This window comes from Sinocyclocheilus anshuiensis, unplaced genomic scaffold (assembly GCF_001515605.1).
Source record: "Sinocyclocheilus anshuiensis isolate Anshui unplaced genomic scaffold, SAMN03320099.WGS_v1.1 scaffold88, whole genome shotgun sequence".
NCBI classification, from domain to species: domain Eukaryota; kingdom Metazoa; phylum Chordata; class Actinopteri; order Cypriniformes; family Cyprinidae; genus Sinocyclocheilus; species Sinocyclocheilus anshuiensis.
This window is the reverse complement of record NW_015555728.1, coordinates 115,280-133,644: the sequence shown is the minus strand read 5'-3', so window position 1 is coordinate 133,644 and position 18,365 is coordinate 115,280. Positions and strand designations below refer to the sequence as shown.

The following is an 18,365-nucleotide window of genomic DNA, read 5'->3' as shown; positions in this document are numbered from 1 at the left end:
TAATTTTTTTTGTCTTTTTTAAGTACTTTATTTGTAAAACTCTTTTCTTTTTCAAAAACGTAACACTCCATAACATACTATATATGTACAATTTAACCAAAATGGTTACCCCATACCACCCTTCTCCCCTCCCCCCAAACCCGAACATGCACCAAATATTCATGAAGGTAATCACACATCACCATCAGAAGAACCTCAGCCGGATCAAGGAAATTAAAAAGGGAAAAGAAAAAACAAAAAAGGAAAGAGGAAATACAAAATCGAATGACACGTAGCACATTAGCAGCATAGCAAAGACATCTTTAAAATACAGACCTGAGAAAGGGGCCCCAAATTTTGTCAAACATCTTTAATCTGCCCGCTCTATTGTTTTTTATATATAAGAAAATGTATTTGATTTGTTTAGGCGTATTATTTAAAGAAAGAAAACACAAAACAAATGAAACACAATGTAGCCATGCTATTAGCTGCTATCGTGTGAGCCTTTCTTTAAAAAAATATATATATATTATAAAGAATAACAACAATAGAAACTGTAGCTACATTCACACTCCACGGTTTGGGTTCAACGATGTTCATATTCAGTAAATGTGACTGCCTCATTCTTCCACCGCTTTTCTTTGGCATTAGACATCATGTAGGCTGATGTGATTATGTTGTCTGCAAATTGGATAATTTCAGTTAAAAACACGTTTTATTGATGTTATCAGCGGAGACTAAATGAGATCAAAAACTTACTTACCTTTGTATCTCCATGTTTCTCTATGGTCAGAAAAACAGTGATGTAATCAAATAAAAATAAATATTGACAGAGGTTAAAGACATGTTCAACGTACAAAGTGTATTTAGTATTGAGGTGGTTTGTGAGGACTCACTGTTGGAATAAATGTGAGTTGAGATGCTCATCACAAGGAGGAAAATAAACAAAATCCAGCGGAGGATGGACCAAACAAAGTTAAATGGAGCTGCAATGGACATGATCATAGATTAATAAACTGTAAAAATGATCGTACTTTCAATCGTAGATCGTAGTTATGCTACGGTAAAAATCTCTTAATTAGTAAGATAGGTTAAGGTAAGTTCCTTTACAGCCTAAGGTGAAAAACAGTAAGAAATCTAAGGAAGCATTTCATGTAGGCCTAATTCAATGGTAAATTACATTTACAGTTGTTAGATGTGAAAAAAGTCATCTTTTTACAGTGAAATTTGCTGTGACCTCACATTTGATGTTTTTCAGGTACAAAACAGATTTTAGTCCGTCAGCATGCAGGTTAGTATATTAGCCTAACATTATATCATTTAACGAAATATAAGATTTTTACTGCTTCAATCCGTAAAACCTTGTTGCTACCGTATTTTTACGGTAAAGTTTCTGTAACCTCAGATGCTGTTTCTTTTTTCCTTTCATTTTTTTTAACGTTTTTTTTTTTACTGTAAATTCCAGGGATTAAAACAGAATTTAAAAATTTAAAATGAAATTGAAATTGAAATGAAGAAAATTAAAGCTTGTTGAAAATGTTTTTAACAGTGCTCTCGTACACTCAAGAAACCATCTAAAGAGAAATAGAGAAGTAGTATTTCATCTTACTATTGGTAAAGTATTTCTCGGCCAGTTTAACGATGATCTTGTCTTCAGTCATGAACCCACACCAGTAGAATCCATCCCCTTGTGTGAATTTCTTTACAGAGACGGTGAATGACTTTCCATCATCCTCCACAGCTATGTTGCCTTGCTCCAAAACGTTGACACCTGGCTGGAATGAGAAGCCCGTACAGCAGTTTTCATCCACGGCATCTCTTTTGCACCACACCCTGGGCCTGCTCAGAGATATATTCTTGTTCCCATAGTGGCAGGAGAGTTTCTGCACATAATCAGATGTGCTATGTCCTGTGGAGTAAGATTTAAGTTTGTCCTCTGTGAGAAAATTAAATTATTCAATTCAATTATTCAATAACTGATTTTTGTCAGGTATGAAATCTGAACAAATGAGCCTTTGGACTGTGTTTATGTGTGTTTTGACCTTACCTGTGAGGATCATTAGCAGAAATGCTGTTATTAGATTCATGATGACTGATGGACGGCAGACAGTGCTTTGAGTCTTGAAGGATGTACTGCTCTTAAATGTTGTTGAAGAGGAAACATACAGGAAATAACTCGCCACAAACACATTTAGAAGGAGCATGTCTCTTCGTTCTCTATTTTTATTATAACACACGCAGTCATCAGAAATCCCTCTAATGGTCATCATTGAATCATTTCATGGAAAATTTCATAAATTTGCGTATTGTACACATGGCGTATTGTACAATTTCAGCAAACAGTAATAGGCCTTATGGCCAATTGTGAAATGTGATTACAATTTAAACTGTTTTCTAATTTAATATATTTTAAAATGAAATGTATTTATGTGGTGGCATAGCTGAATTTTCAGCAGCCATTACTCCAATCTTTAGTGGCACATGATCCTTCTTAAATCATTTTGGTGCACAAGAAACATTTTTATTATCATCACATTTTTAAATAGTATTTTAGTATTTTAGTATTTGAGTTATATTAAATGTTATTTATATTTGTATTTTGGTGAAACCGTGGTACCTTTGTTTTCAGTATTTTGGATGAATAGAAAGTTCAAAAGAACAGCATTTATTTGAAATCAGAAAAAAACGTTCTTGTTACGTATCGTCGTAGAGCAGTGGTTCGTACTCCTGGTCCTGGGGACCGCCACATTGCACATTTAGCATGTCTCCCTTATTTAACACACCTAATTCAGATCATCAGCTCATTAGGAAAGAGCTCCATGAACTGAACTGAGTGTGCCAGATAAGGGAGACATACAGAATGTGCAGAGCGGGGGTCCCCATTAAGAACCACTGCTGTAGAGGCTTGTTGACAAAAACTCTGGTTAACATGGAAAAGCTTAGGTCACAGCGTGTCACTATTGATCAATTTAATGCATCCTTGCTAGTTTTTGTTATGTATTATTGTTTTTTTTAAAACATTTTTATAATCGTTCATACTAGCAATTACTGTTCCCAAAAATGAAAGACCCCATGTTGGCCGCATTCTGGCCCAAGCACCCACATAATTAAGGGCCAGTTGTGAACTTTTATTTTGAAAGGCCGTGACACTTGTTTTCGTTGTTACTGACTGGATGACCAACAGGAAGTCGAGATAGTAGACCGTAAGGCTGAATTGTCACGTGTAGTTGTTCAAAATGGTAAGTAGTAAGTATAACACAACTCATTTGAATTGATAAACTCAAATTTGTTAGACGTATTTGAGTTTTGCCTGTAAGTCTTTTGGCGTGACATTTTCTCGCGCTACATAGAGCAGTAGTTTATCAAGCCAGCCATTGCTTTCCTGTTTGTGTTGTAGTGTGATCAAGGTCCATAATAAAGTGTGATGGATAGATGAACACACATTAACTGTGTGATTTGTTATCTAAAATATTAGGTCAACTAACTTTCTTAAACTAATTGCTTAATTATTCTTTGGCGATAGTATATTCGTACTTTCAGGTTCCATGAGAATATAGGTACCACTTGTCATGTCTTGGTAGCTACGTTACTAACTATGATTTCTCTTATGAAGGTTAGGTCATAAATTTAGGTTTAGTAAGATTTTTTTAAGTTCAACGAGAGTGCATTAAATTGATCTCAAGTGACTGTATATACATTTGTAATGTTACAAAAGATTTCTATATGAAATAGCCTAAATCGTGTTTTATAGAACTGTTTGTTAATCAAAGAATCTTATAAAAATATGTCACGCTTCCCACATGTATATTAAGCAGCTGCTTTCAAGACTAATAATAATAATAATAATAATAAATGTTTCTTGAACACCAAATCAACATAGTATGATTTCTGAAGGATCATGTGACACTGAAGACTAAAGTATTGGCTTCTGAAAATTCAGCTTTGCCATCACAGGAATAAATTACATTTAAAAATAATAGAAAACAGTTATTTTAATTTGTAATATTTCACAATATGACTGCTTTTTTTGGACTAATCTTTTTTTTTCTGGACAGCTTGGTGAGCATATGAGACTCCTTTTAAAAACAAAAAATCCTAAAATTCATATTGTTTCTGAACTATATTTTGTGCTGTAGCTGCGGCGAGAGGTGGGACAGAGAAAGGAATACCTGTACAGGAAATCACAGGAGGACAGGCTCTACACTATTGAAGAGAAAAAACAGAAGCTCAAATCAGCTTTAGATGGTGAGACTCCAGCCATATCTTAATCACCGTATCAAACTCTCTTAACCTGTCTGATATATTGCGGATGTCTCATTTTATGCGGTTCCTATATTTTGCAGAAAATCGTCTTTTACCCACTGAAGTTCGGAAGGAGGCTTTAGAATTACAGAAACTGTTGGAGTTTGATGATGAGGGTGGAGAAGGTGACTATTTTTCCGTCACTTATATCAGAATCCAGTTTTATCTGCTACCAGATGTAAACATATTTTCTGATATTATATAGGTGTTAGTTCTCATATGGATGATGAGTACAAATGGGCAGGAGTGGAAGACCCCAAGATTATGGTCACAACATCCAGAGACCCCAGCTCTAGACTCAGGATGTTTGCCAAAGTATGTTAAATCCTATTATTCATATTTGACAGTAAGAATAAAGTGTTTCTTTGTGTGAATGCTTGTAGTTTTACTTTGTTAACTCTACAGTCATGGCCAAAAGTATTGGCAGTGACACAAATTTTGTGTTTTGCAAACTTTGCTACTTAACTAACTTATTGGCAGTGACATAATCTAGAAACAATGTGAATGAACACCACAACAGTTTAAGCAGCAATTTTTGCAAAACCCAAAATTTATGTCACTGCCAAAACTTTTGGCCATGACTGTAATCTGATGTTTTGTTCATGTTACCATAATGACGCAAGTGAAACCTTCGTCTTTCAGTGGTCGTGGTTTATTTAGGTGGCTTTTTTTTCTTTTCTTTTTTTTTTGCAGGAAATGAAGCTGATGTTTCCAGGGGCCCAGCGTATGAACAGAGGAAACCATGAAGTTAAAACATTAGTACATGCGTGCAGATCTAATAATGTCAATGATCTTGTTATAGTTCATGAGACCAGAGGCCAGCCAGGTATGGACTGTTATAGTTTTCATCTGTGTCCTGTTTTAGTACACAGTATAGCAATACCTGGTAAACATTCGGTATATTATGAAAGATTTTTCAATCGCTCTACTTTCATATCCAGTTTTATTTTGCAGTTTTCACCTTAGGTACTTTACATCTTTCATTTGTGTCTTTTTCTACTGTAGATGGTTTGGTGGTGTGCCACCTTCCTTATGGGCCGACTGCCTACTTCTCATTGTATAATGTGGTAATGAGACATGATGTTCCAGACATTGGCACCATGTCTGAAGCCTACCCTCACCTTATCTTCCACAACTTCACGTCACGTCTTGGCCGAAGAGTGAGTTATACAGGAAATAACTTCTAGGGTCCTTAGAAACAATAATAAACGCCTACACTACCATTCAAAAATTTGGGGTCAATAAGATTTTTTTAAAACAAAATTAACACTTTCTTTTATGCAAAAATGCAAAAAATTGATCAAAGAGACAGTAAAGACATTTATAATATTACAAAAGAATTCTACTTCAAATAAGTGCTCTTCTTTTAAACTTTCTATTCATTAAAGCATGCTTAAAAATGTAGCACAGATTCCACAAAAATAATAAGTAGCACAATTTTTCAACACTGAAAAATGTTTCTTGAGGATTGAATGGTTTCTGAGGAATCATGTGACACTGAAGAATGAAAATTTAGAGTTGCATCACAGAAATAAATTAAATTTTAAATTGTATTAAAATAAAAAAAATAGTTATTTTAAGTTGTAATAATATTTTACAATATTGCTGTTTTTACAGTTTGATCTAATAAATGCAGCCTTTGTGAGTGTAAAAGGAAAAAAAAAACAACAACCCCGAACTTTTAAACCGTAGTGTATAGTATTTGATATTCAGTTTCCTATTTTAATAAAATAAACGCAATTATTGTCTTACTATATGTATAGAGAGAAAGAGGCTAGGCTTTACTGAAGATCATTTAAAATCTCTGTGACATTATAAGGGCTTCTGAAAAGCTACAAAGTCTTTAATTACTTGGTTTAGTAATGGATATTATTTGTTAAGCTGAAAACAAAATATTTTTTCTCCATAGGTCTCCAACATCCTAAAGTATTTGTTTCCTGTACCCAAAGAGGATAGTAGGCGTATTGTTACGTTCGCAAATACAGATGATTTCATCTCTTTCAGGTGAGTGCTGGTTCATTAGAACTGTTGTTCTAAAGGTTTTGATTCTAATTATTATAAGGAATTTGGTTTTAATGATCTTGAAATGACTTTGTATATTGCAGACACTATACCTACAAGAAAACCGATCACAAGAACGCTGAGTTGACAGAGGTTGGACCCAGAGTTGAAATGAAATGTAAGCATCTCTGTTTTTTGGTTTTAGATATTTCAATTGATATTAATGCAGAACAGGCACTTATGTTGCACTCTGCTCATTATTCATATCTTGTGTTTCATCTTTCTTTTTCAGTGTACATGATCAAGCTCGGCACACTGGAGAACGAGAATACTGCAGATGTTGAGTGGCGACTCCATCCTTACACACGCACTGCCAAAAAGAGGAAATTCTTAAGTGTGGAATAGCCCAATGAACTCTTCGAAAAACCTGCATTGTTCTGTCAGCATGGACATTTTCAATGTAATTGAACCTACGTAGTGGTCTTTTTTTCCATTTAATTGTGAGATTTAAAAAGATGGACAAATTTGTTTCAGTATTATGATAATATTGTTTGCCTGTTGACACTTGCTCAAATGTAATATTTTGTACAGAGTCACCTTGAACATCATAAAAACGTTCTTTACATTTGTAGCTTTTGTGTTGTTTTTTTTTTTAGTTCCTTGTTGCTTTATTATTCCTTATGAATTGGCTTGTATTGAATATTTAAACGGAGTTTTTTCTTGAAACAGTTTTGTTTGGTTTTAACAAACATAAACATTTTGAACAGTATATTGAGAATGTATAGAACGGTGTAGGTTTCTTTAATGCTTGGAAAAACTTTACATTCGTTCCCCGCAACACACGCCCCTTTCTGATTCCATTGCTACAAAGTACCACAATAGCTGACCAATCAGTGCCTCGATTCACAGATCTCCACCAATCAGAGCGCGAGATTTCGATGTTCCGCTTTCCCTGAAATTCTTTGCTGACCCGATTTGAGACTGAGAATTCAAGATGGCTGTCTCAGGTGAGTATTTACTCTGGAGCAAAAAATGCTAAGCGAGTCTCGCGAACGGGCTGCGTAGTTTGCAGAAATACTACTTGCAGGTGTAAGTCGCGTTAAGTCATACCGCCGCGGCTGAAAATTTAAGATAAAGTCTGATTTTTCAACTTTTAGCATTATCAACACTAGCTAGCTAGTAGCTAGTCGTCTAATCCCTTTCCGCCTCATGAAAACAGCATTCCCTCTTTCAGCACGAAAAAGGCACCTGACGGGACTTAAGGATCTATATTTAGCTAATATGCTTTTATACTTGAGTCATAATATTGACTAATGTCTTGATAAAATGAGCTAGCTAGGAGTGCATGGCCTGTACTGTAGTAAAAGAACAGAGCAAATGATCAGGCACATCACTTAGCTAAACTCAGCCAGCTCATCTTCACTGCAGGCTGCTGCACATTTTCTGTGGTTATACTTTCAGAAGGGGAGGTGTTTGCTGTGTATACTGCGTTAATACTGCAGATGTAACATGAACTGTTGGGGTGTTACTTTGCATTTCTAAATGCATTTGAACAAGGATTGATCACAGAGGACTTGCTTAGAAATGGGATTCTTTGCAGCTATAATTTGTTATATTTTTAACAAAATCTATATAGTTGTGTGTGTGTGTGTGTGTGTGTGTGTGTGGGTGTGTAACTCTTTCTTGCGGCCGACTGAGTGTCAGTGCTGCCGGTCCCTGACTGCCCCTTTGGAGACACCATGTCCAACACCTCCTCCTGTTCCTCCTCGGGGGAAACCAGCCCGGATGACACACCCCGAGGTGGGGGCACCATTCGTGTCTACCTCCCCAACAAGCAGCGGACGGTGGTGAGGGTTCATTTACTGGAGTCTGATTAGTTTAAAATGCCTTTTATTATTTTTAGTAAAGAAATGGAATAGCTAACATAACCTGTATATATTGGTAATTAGAGGATGCGTGTTTGTGATCATACATTGATAGCACTATGTGACCATGTGTTTAGGTAAATGTTCGGCCTGGTCAAACTGTCCATGATAGTCTAGATAAAGCTCTAAAAGTCAGAGGCCTCAGCCAGGATTGCTGTGCTGTCTTTCGCCTTCTTGAAGGGTAGGTGTCCCTAAGAATTTGACTTGTAAGATGACAAAATGTCTCTTCTTAGTAAGGTTTATACTCTGTTGTTTTGACTTTGTTGTTCTTTTGTCTTTTGGCCAGCCGGAAGAGACTTACAGAATGGGACACTGACATCACACCCCTCGTAGGGGAAGAGCTTCTGGTAGAAGTGCTGGATGATGTTCCTCTTACCATGCACAACTTCGTAAGTGCACTTGCACAACAGACTCACCCCTTGTCCAAATACCCACACTTGCGGTCTTGGCCACTTGAGAGCGCGTGCGTGCGACAGGAAGTAAGTGTGCAAGACTGTCCCAGGTCTTAAAAACAGCAAAGCGCAGTGCCCTTAACGCACACTAAACCCACACTATCTCGAATACCGCTCCGGAGCGCTATTCGAGGCTTAGTGTATCCCATCATGCATCATGTTCTGGAAATAAATCGTGAGACTTTTTGCCGAGATCTCGCGAGAGGTCACGGAAACCTTTCCAATGCAAGTTAAATATTAATATAATAATTAGATATTACATATAATTTGGTAGAAAAACAGTGTTTTTACGTTTTATTGGTGCAAAGATGAGTAGTGGTGGTATTTATTTTGTACAACATTTGCAACTGCTTTTTATCAGTTAATTAGAAGCACCACAAATTAAAATTGTCATGTTATAGGGACTACTGAACAGATATTTAGAAGTTGATTTTAAAATGCAAAGTAATTAAAATTAAAATAAAGCTATGTAAATACTTGCATATGCATTTTTACAACACTACAAGTGTGTCCCATCAGGTAATGAAAAGTTCGACACACACTTGTGGTCTTCATGCTCACTTGAACACTTGGGCCAAATACAGGAAATACATTATAGAAGTGGTCAAGTGCAAAGACCGCAAGTGTGGGTATTTGGACAAGGCATCAGAGTCAGCAAAGCTAGGTTCTCATTTTAGAAAACTGCATGTACTGGAAAATATTTGAGGTTAATGCAACAAAAAATCTCTGTGGAAAGTTTATGTGGGATGATTATGATGAGCAAGTACAGATTATTTAGTACAGATTAGTTCTGTCCAGCAATTCTGGAACCTTTAATTGATGTAAATTTTAACTACTGAAACTTTGATTAAATTGGCAGCACTTTCCAATAAGGTTAAATTTGTAACATTAGAAAATTCATTAGCTATGATGAACTAAAAATGAACAGTATTTTACAGCAATTATTAATCTTGGTTAATATTAGTACTTTGTATGCTTATTGTTTATTTATGTATTTTTATTATTTTGCACCACAGCTATAACATTCTAATAGATTTAATTTTTAGTTGATTTTTAAATTAATTTCAAGTTTGAGGTTAACATTTAATTTATGCTAAATCATGAATTGTAGGCTTTACATTATATGCATTATGAACAGACATGAATTAACAATGAACATTAGTACACTACCGTTTAAAAGTTTGGGGTCAGTAAGATTTTTTCATGTTCAAGTCTCTTATGCTCATTTATTGCATTTAAAAAAAAAATAATAATAATAAAAGGCTGAATTTATTTGATTAAAAAAACAGTACCATTCTGAAATATTATTATGATGTAAAATAACTGTTTTCTAATTTTAAAATGTAATTTACTCCAGTGATGGCAAAGCTGAATTTTCAGCAGCCATTACTCCAGTCTTAAATTTTTAGCTAATTTTAGGTTAATTTCAAGTTTGAGGTTAACATTAATTTATGCTATAGCATGAATTATGCTCATTTATTGCTTTTTTCTTTTAAATAAAAGGATGAATTTATTTGATAAAAAAACAGTACCATTCTGAAATATTATTATGATTTAAAATTACTTAATTATTTATTTTAATTATTTTATTTTAAAAAGTAATTTACTCCAGTGATGGCAGAGCTGAATTTTCAGCAGCCATTTCTTCAGTCTTCAGTATCCCATGATTCTTCAGAAATCATTCTAATATGCTGAACAAGATTTATCAATGTTGAAAATGGTTCTGCTGCTTGATATTTTTGTGGACACCGTGATGCATTTTTTTTTTTCAGGATTCTTTGATGAATAGAAACTGTAAGAGTAGCATATATTTCTTTACTGTCACTTTTGATCAATTGAATTAAACCTTCCTTGGTAAAAGTATTAATTAAAAAAAAAAAATACTGACCTCAGACCTTTGAATGGTAGTCTATATTAATAATATAAATCACATAAACTTGTGAGTCACCAAATCAGCATCACCCTTAAATGGCACAATCTTGTTTTCACAGGTACGTAAAACATTCTTTAAATTAGCTTACTGTGACTTCTGCCACAAGTTCTTGTTCAACGGCTTCAGGTGTCAGACGTGTGGATATAAATTTCACCAGCACTGCAGCAGTAAAGTCCCTACAGTATGTGTGGATATGGACACCATGACAAAACGGTATGTTCCGAATGAAATTGTCTGTTTATGTGCACTTGTTGTCATTTTTGTCACTTAACTGGTGTTCTGTTGCTCTCAGGTGTGTTTCTAATACAGAAGGCTGCCCTTCGATATTGATATATCCGGCAACCAATTCCATATCAGATTCTCCCAGGTACACTCTAACTTCACCTATAAATGCACGTATCTGTTGATCCCCAATGGGAAATGTAGCACTAACTGACGTGTAGGTTTACTTTTTTTGTTTTACCCTTTTTAGAGGGGAAATACTGACTTCCACATCAAGCTACCAATTGTTCATGGCAGCAGAGGACGGTCAGTCTCTCCAGAGGCATCGCTCCACCTCAACACCCAACGTCCACATGGTCAGCACGCTGGAGCCTGGCGCTGCTGGCCTCATGGAGGTTAGAGACCAGACTAGAGGCTCATCAAGTCCACATATATATTCTGATGTTGTCTCATTTTTTTGTTTCAAAGAAACAGTTCACCCACAAATGAAAGTCACCCTCTTCGCTCCAAAATGTTCTTTCCTCTGTCGAACCCAAAAGGTGATGTTAGACAAAGTGTTCACACTGCTATTTTCCATACAGTGAAAGTGGCTGTCTAGATACGAAAATGACAACAATGACTGAAAACCGGCATTAAAAAAGTTTGTATAGAAAAGAGCAATGTCAACATTTTGCTTCACTTCTGCTTTTGTGTTCCATGGAAGAAAGGAAGTCATGCAGATTTGAAATGACAGGAGGGTGAGTGAATGTATTTTTGGGTGAACTGTCCCTGTACGAAAGTATTGGCTTGTTTGTATACCAAATGTTTAGAAATGTTACTTCACAGAATATGACAATGGAGGTTCTGTATGCCTCCTTGATCATCTCTCCTCCATTGCATGTATTTATTAATTTTTCCCCCATTCTCATTCAGGAGCCATTCAAAATCAGCACAATGGGTGAGTTTTTTTTGTTTAGATTATTTCTTATTTTTTCACTTTGACTACCCGTCACTCACATGAGCACATGTTCATTTTTTTCCACACACCCACAATTACACTACATACATTTTTGTTTCTTATCCATCCCTGATTACAATGACGCATTTAACTACACCTCTCCATGTGTGTGAACTGGCCCTCATGCTCTAGTGTTGTTCACAGGGCAAGAGTCCTCTCCCAAGCCTTCCGCTAGCCCACCCCACTTAGGGTCACCAGGAAGAAGACCCCCCAAATCCCCTTCTGAGCCCAAGGAACGAAAGCAATCCTCATCTGATGATAAAAAGAAAGTGGTGAGTGTGTGTGTCTTATTTGATAGCAAGCCCAGATGACTTAGTTACAATCAGATTTTTTTTAAACAAAATTTTGTTTGTGTGTTTTCTAGCACCGGGGAGGTTACAGAGACTCCAGTTACTACTGGGAGGTGCACTCACGGGAGGTGTCCATGTTAAAGAGGATTGGAGCAGGGTCTTTTGGGACCGTCTATAAAGGCAAGTGGCATGGAGACGTGGCTATCAAGATTCTTAAAGTGACAGAGCCCACACCGGAGCAGCTCCAGGCCTTTAAAAATGAGATGCAGGTTTTACGGTGAGTCATTTGCATGATCATATCTTCAAAGCCTGCCGGTGAGGACAGTATAACAGTACCCTGTTAAAAAAAACAGCATTTGCTGGTTAGGTATGTTTTGAAGCATGTCAGCCTGTTTGAGCTGGTTTAAACTGGTCCTTAGTTGGTCATGAGCTGGTTCTGAGCAGGAGCTAGTTGCTTAGGACCAGCACATGACCAGCTTAAACCAGCTCAAACCAGCTGCCATGCTTCAAAACATAACTAACCAGCAGCATATATTGTTTTTTTTCATCAGGGTAGTTCTCATTAATGCTGCTTTACTACATTAGTAATATCAACTGCTGCTACAGCCAACTAATCTCCAGTTCAAATAATCTAGTTCAAATAGATGTCAGTATGACTAATGACTGTTGACTGTTCAGTATGACTAATTTGATACTCTTGCTCCTCAGAAAAACACGCCATGTCAACATTCTGCTGTTCATGGGCTTCATGACGAAGCCTAATTTTGCCATTATCACGCAGTGGTGTGAAGGGAGCAGCCTTTACCACCACCTGCATGTTACTGAGACCAAGTTTGACACGATGCGCCGTATTGATGTTGCTCGCCAGACTGCACAGGGCATGGAGTAAGATTTATTTAACCTATATTGACAGCTTGGGATAGCTGCTATCCTATATGTAGCATAATTGCTGTTCCAATTAAAGGATGTTAATATAACAAAACTTACTAATGTACACTACTGTTTAAAAGTTTGGCGTAAGTAAATAATACTTTTAATCAGCAAGGATGTATTAAATTAAATCAAAAGTGGCAGTGAAGACATTTGCTACAGAATATTTCTGTTTCAGATAAATGCTGTTCTTTTGAACTTTCTATTAATCAAATAATCCTAAAAAACAATTATGGTTTTCACAAAAGTATTAAGCAGCACCACTGTTTACAACATTGTTAATAATCAGAAATGTTTCTTGAGCACCAATTCAGCATATTAGAATGATTTCTGAAGGATCATGTGATACTGATGACTGGAGAGTAATGGCTGCTGAAAATTCAGTTTTACCATCACAAAAATAAATCACATTTTACATGTTCAAATAGAAAACTGTTATTTTAAAATTGTAATACTATAATAAGTGCAGCCTTGGTGACCATAAGAGACGACTTTTGAAAACATTTAAGAAAATCAACCCCTCTTACTGACCCCAAACTATTCAACAGTGTGTTTTTCAAAGGCATAATTTCCTTACAGATTTCATAGGTCCCCCACACACTCATGTCAATCAATAATATATTATTATTATATTATCAGCTAGTGTGTTTAGATATGATCAGTACATAATTAATAGTGGTAAATTGCTTGTAATTTGGACTTGTGATAACAAAGATCACCTGTAACTTAATGGGCAAAATAAAAACATCTTGAGGAGCTGCTCACACCAGAAGACAGTGCACTTAATGGCACTCTTTGTTCAGCTCAGAGTCAGTAGGACACACTATCATGGGAAATTAGCACATGTCCTCTTAAATCTACCAATGTTATATGATTGTACTGCCTATTAGTAATGCTTGGATTTACAGAGCATAGATGGAGTGTAGAAACTTAATTTAATTAAAATCTCAAATTTGTACATAATTTGCTACTTTTCTTTACTTAACAGTTATCTTCACGCCAAGAATATCATTCATCGGGACTTGAAATCCAATAGTATCCTTTCTATAATGTATTAGCAATGCTCTTGTCTGTATTGTGAGAGAGATCTGTTGCAGGATAGATCGGATTCAACTAATTTGCTGCCTGTAGATTGCCAAACTGCTTTCTGTTTTTAATATGTTTGTAAATAAAGAATTGTCTGATTTACCAAAATTATTACTGGCATAAGACTGAAGGCTAAGGTTGATGATTTACTGGAATAATAATGCTAATGCATTCTCTCTAGTGATGTTGTAGTCATTCTGTGTTCTGCATGATACTCCTGAGCTCATATGTCAGATATCTTCCTGCATGAAGGCTGGACTGTAAAGATCGGTGACTTTGGGCTGGCCACAGTAAAGTCTCGCTGGAGTGGCTCTCAGCAGGTTGAACAGCCCAGTGGCTCCATCCTGTGGATGGTGAGTAATCGTCACCCAGCTCAATACCTCATTTCATTAAATCATCAATGAGTCTTATACCTAGTAGCTTATCACTTATGTTAAGTAGTTTCATCCTGCGTTTATTGTTGAGAAATACATTTGTACAGCTTGTTTCACTCTGCTGTTGTTTTTAGGCCCCAGAGGTGATCAGAATGCAAGACACTAACCCATACACCTTCCAGTCAGATGTATATGGATATGGAGTGGTGCTCTATGAATTGATGTCTGGGACTTTGCCTTATTCGAATATCAACAACCGTGATCAGGTCAGACATACACCACCATCACTTTGCCATCTTACAGTTATGAATCAGGGATTGGCTTGTAGTTTCACAGTTTAATAGTTTGTCCTTTTCAGCCCAGAAACCTTCTGTTCAAGCTGTAAATAGTTTTTAATGAACTTTGTTCAACCCAACATAACAATTCTGTCATCATTTACTCACCCTCATGTTGACCGTATGACTTTCTTCCTTGGAACACAGAAGAAGTTTGTGTGAACATGAACTATGAAATGCATTTTTTTTTTGATTTTCGGGTATTCTCTTCCTGTAGATTATTTTCATGGTGGGTCGTGGGTACTTGTCTCCAGACCTCAGTAAATTATACAGTAACTGCCCTAAATCAATGAAGAGGCTCATCATCGACTGTCTGAAATTCAAACGTGATGAGCGGCCACTCTTCCCACAGGTGAGAATAAACCAGATCCCTTCTCTGATTTCCAGCACTGTTATGTCAGATTAAGAAACAGCCTCTCATGTTTCATCCCTGCTGTTCTTCAGATCTTGGTGGGCATTGAGCAGGTCCAGGATCTGTTGCCAAAAATCGAGCGGAGTGCCTCTGAGCCCTCTCTACACCGTGCTGTACACGCCGAGGACCTAAACCCGCTTCTTCTTCACACCACACGCCTCATGCCTCTGTGAGACTGCCAGAGACGATCCGCTCCTCTCCCAAAATACCATGCAGCATCATTCCCAGCATGGAATCCAGAGCTCCTCTCATTATTCCACACATTCCTGAGAGCACCCTAATTACTTCATTGGTCCCACATATAGTCAAACACACACATCATCACATTTATCTACTCGTTCACGTTCCCGCCCTCCTCTTTTCCGTTCCAGCTGCTTCTCTGTAAAGCTGCCTGTAGAGAACGTCAGATTCTGTCTGGACCAGCTGCTTTTTAAAACAGAAGCAGGAAATAAACTATGCTCTCGTAGTACACTTACTGGATTTTGAAATCCAAGCATCATATCAGCAATGTATCGGCACAATCTTAATAACCTCCTTTTTTGAGGTATATTTCAGAATGTGTTAAACGTTTTTACTTTGAGAGGAAAGTAGCATTTTACTTTAGAACAAGCAAACTAGCATGGCGATTTTCTTTTTTTTTTTTTTTTTTTTCCCCCTCTCCGTTCTCCTTGCTTGAACTTCATTGGCCAGCAATAGCACAATGTGATGACTTCTGTTTATCTACATTAGTCACAGAGACTCTGCTCACAGATTGGTTTGTAGTCAGTTGCTTTAAGTCCATGATCATAAACATTATCATATGCTCATTGCAGTTGTTTTGGTGTATTTTTAAATCCGTTATTTTTCAAATAGAAAATATTGCTTAAACTCTTAACTGGTGTCAGGATTTGGTTGGATGTACATGTGACTTGTTGTGCCCTTAATAATTGTCGTGCATTTTAAAAAACGCCTCTGATTTGGCTTTACCTTTGGGCTTCCTCTGTATGTTGGTCAGCTTTAAATTGTGTAGCTTAATGAAATTTCAAGAAAATGGCACAAATCCTGTTGGTATTCTCAAAGCAGTTGTGCACTTCCTGAATTGATGGGGAAGGAAGGATTTACGTTTTTCTTTTATTGCTTTGAAATGAGTACATTTGCTTTCTGGATTTATAAATGAATGATTTTTGATTTTAAAATGTTGCGTCTTAAAACTGAGTAAAAATTCACAAACTAAACTAAAATGGCACATGATGACCATAAGCAAGCCTGGTAATTTAGTACTGGCACATCATCCCAGTCTGACTTCTGAACTAATGCATTGTGTTTGCACGTGGTGCTGTTAACCGGTCGCCTTTGCCCTTGCTGTTGGGACGTTTGTACAGTGGCTCACACTCAGAGATACTGAAGAGATTTTGTTCACAGCTCTACATTCAGTGTTGAGCGATAGTTTTGGAGGGTGTTGATTTTGTTTTGCATCTTGAAACTTAAGTGTCATTTTTAAGTATCTGAAAACAATGTCCATAAATGGCCATAGGTTTCACAGTCACACAGCAACTTTAAGGTGGCGTTCCGGTTGATGCTCTCAAGCAGTTTCCACTTCTTAAATAAGGCTGCTAACTTTAGACCCGCTGCTGACCACTGGTTAATCGACTAGTTTTAGTGTTGAGTGAGAGGATCAAACTTAAGATGCTCTTTCGCTTCTGCAATTCTCTTAGGGCTCTGATAAGTGCAGGAAGAACAGAAACTTTGTAGCATTTCTTTCCGATCAAATTAGTGGCAGCATGGGGTGAGAGTGTGCTTCTGGATGCCGTATTCTTCTTTCAGGTGGTTCATTTTATTCCATAAACTCAAAAGCATGTCTTTGCAAAACAGTTGTGCTGTTTAATAGCAATATTAAAGTTCCTTTTCCTCCCATTCAGCTGGTTTCAATAGGACCGACTGAAACCTACAATGATGGGGCCTTATGTGATCTACATCGTCCATCTGTCCTTTTAATAGAGTCTTAATATATGTAACTTATTGATTCATAACTGACACTTGTACTAAAGTCAGAGCTTTGGTTCTTATTTAGCAATATTTGAATGGGGCTGGGTCCCCCGTTGAGCTGTACTCATTCCAAATATGATGCCTGTGGAAGATTCACTAGGCGTCTTGTTCACGAAAGATGGTTTCACATCCCCTCAGTGACTGTTAGAAATGAATATGTTGTAGTTTCAGACAAACCTGGCTATCTTTATATATTTCTGTTTACTTACACACTTCCTCTGTTATTAGCAGAGCTGAAGTGCTTCTGGACTCTTGTAGAATGATGATGTGGTACTGCAAGTGTAGAATTTTCCTAACAAACCAGTGGTAATAATATTGTTCAGTACAAAATGAGGTAATTGAGTTATCAAGCATTTGTAGATGGCACTATATGCTTTTTTCTGTTTGTAATGGTTGAGAAAGCAAGACTATCGGTTTATTTTTGTATAGATTTGGATGCACAGTTAGTTCTATTGAGATTTATGATACAATTAAAGCTATAAATGAGTTTTGTGGCTTTAAAACAAGCCAAGAAACCTCTATAGAATTAGACTCTGGTTTAGGAACTGTTTTTCCCACCAAATTCCAGCCTCACTTGTTGTATGAGAAACCGTAACTGGTCCTAGATCATTAGAACAGTAACTACTTCTGCCAACTTTGGATAGTTGCAGCATTGCCTTAATGGCTTTAACGTCCCTCTTGATACATGTGGGACAAATACTTTTTTCCCTTGTATCTTTGTAAGCACCTCATTTGTTCAAAGCACACTTTTATAGTTTCCATTAAGCCCAAAATATGATAATCAGTATATGAGGTTCAGTTTCTGCTTTGGCACAAGGGCGCGAAAGCAGAAGGGTGAAACTTTAGATACAACTCACCATTTTTCAGAACAGAAAGTATAACGAAAGATCAGTTTTGTTTAAAAGGATTAGTTTTGCATATTTTAGGTGAACTGCAATAATGTGTGTATAGATGACGAGGTCTAAGGGGTGTTTGCGAAAAATGGTGTATTCTGCCGTGTACAGTTACTTTTTTTTTTTTAAGAAAATATTACTTTAAATTGTATTTGTTTCTATTTTTTGTGTGATGGTTCAGAAAGAACAAAATTATTTTAAAACATGTA

The 18,365-nt window shown here is 36.6% G+C and overlaps 2 protein-coding genes across 2 annotated transcripts; both read left to right on the top strand.

The window, feature by feature from the left end:
• The first annotated feature begins 3,132 nt into the window (after nucleotides 1-3,132).
• Nucleotides 3,133-6,907, top strand: LOC107672800 (U3 small nucleolar ribonucleoprotein protein IMP4-like). The gene is made up of 9 exons (XM_016466171.1): nucleotides 3,133-3,218; nucleotides 4,116-4,224; nucleotides 4,323-4,406; nucleotides 4,487-4,596; nucleotides 4,975-5,107; nucleotides 5,287-5,441; nucleotides 6,191-6,285; nucleotides 6,387-6,460; nucleotides 6,575-6,907. Exons 1-9 carry the CDS (start codon nucleotides 3,216-3,218, stop codon nucleotides 6,685-6,687), a joined length of 876 nt encoding a protein of 291 aa, XP_016321657.1. The 5' UTR covers nucleotides 3,133-3,215; the 3' UTR covers nucleotides 6,688-6,907.
• Nucleotides 6,908-7,955: 1,048 nt separating this feature from the next.
• On the top strand, nucleotides 7,956-16,781 carry LOC107672764 (serine/threonine-protein kinase A-Raf-like). Its single transcript, XM_016466110.1, has 15 exons — nucleotides 7,956-8,129; nucleotides 8,285-8,388; nucleotides 8,494-8,596; nucleotides 10,651-10,805; nucleotides 10,885-10,959; nucleotides 11,065-11,209; nucleotides 11,727-11,751; nucleotides 11,956-12,083; nucleotides 12,176-12,378; nucleotides 12,810-12,986; nucleotides 14,020-14,066; nucleotides 14,352-14,470; nucleotides 14,626-14,757; nucleotides 15,044-15,178; nucleotides 15,271-16,781. Exons 1-15 carry the CDS (start codon nucleotides 8,022-8,024, stop codon nucleotides 15,409-15,411), a joined length of 1,797 nt encoding a protein of 598 aa, XP_016321596.1. The 5' UTR covers nucleotides 7,956-8,021; the 3' UTR covers nucleotides 15,412-16,781.
• The last annotated feature ends 1,584 nt before the right edge of the window (nucleotides 16,782-18,365 follow it).

Bases quoted from the DNA above. Each gene is read 5' to 3' on its own strand.
- LOC107672800 (XM_016466171.1), top strand. The intron at 5,108-5,286 runs GTATGGACTGTT...TTTCTACTGTAG, and splicing joins TGAGACCAGAGGCCAGCCAG to ATGGTTTGGTGGTGTGCCAC. The intron at 6,461-6,574 runs GTAAGCATCTCT...TTTCTTTTTCAG, and splicing joins ACCCAGAGTTGAAATGAAAT to TGTACATGATCAAGCTCGGC.
- LOC107672764 (XM_016466110.1), top strand. From the start codon at position 8,022: ATGTCCAACACCTCCTCCTGTTCCTCCTCGGGGGAAACCAGCCCGGAT. The intron at 11,752-11,955 runs GTGAGTTTTTTT...TGTTGTTCACAG, and splicing joins ATTCAAAATCAGCACAATGG to GGCAAGAGTCCTCTCCCAAG. The intron at 12,379-12,809 runs GTGAGTCATTTG...CTTGCTCCTCAG, and splicing joins AATGAGATGCAGGTTTTACG to AAAAACACGCCATGTCAACA.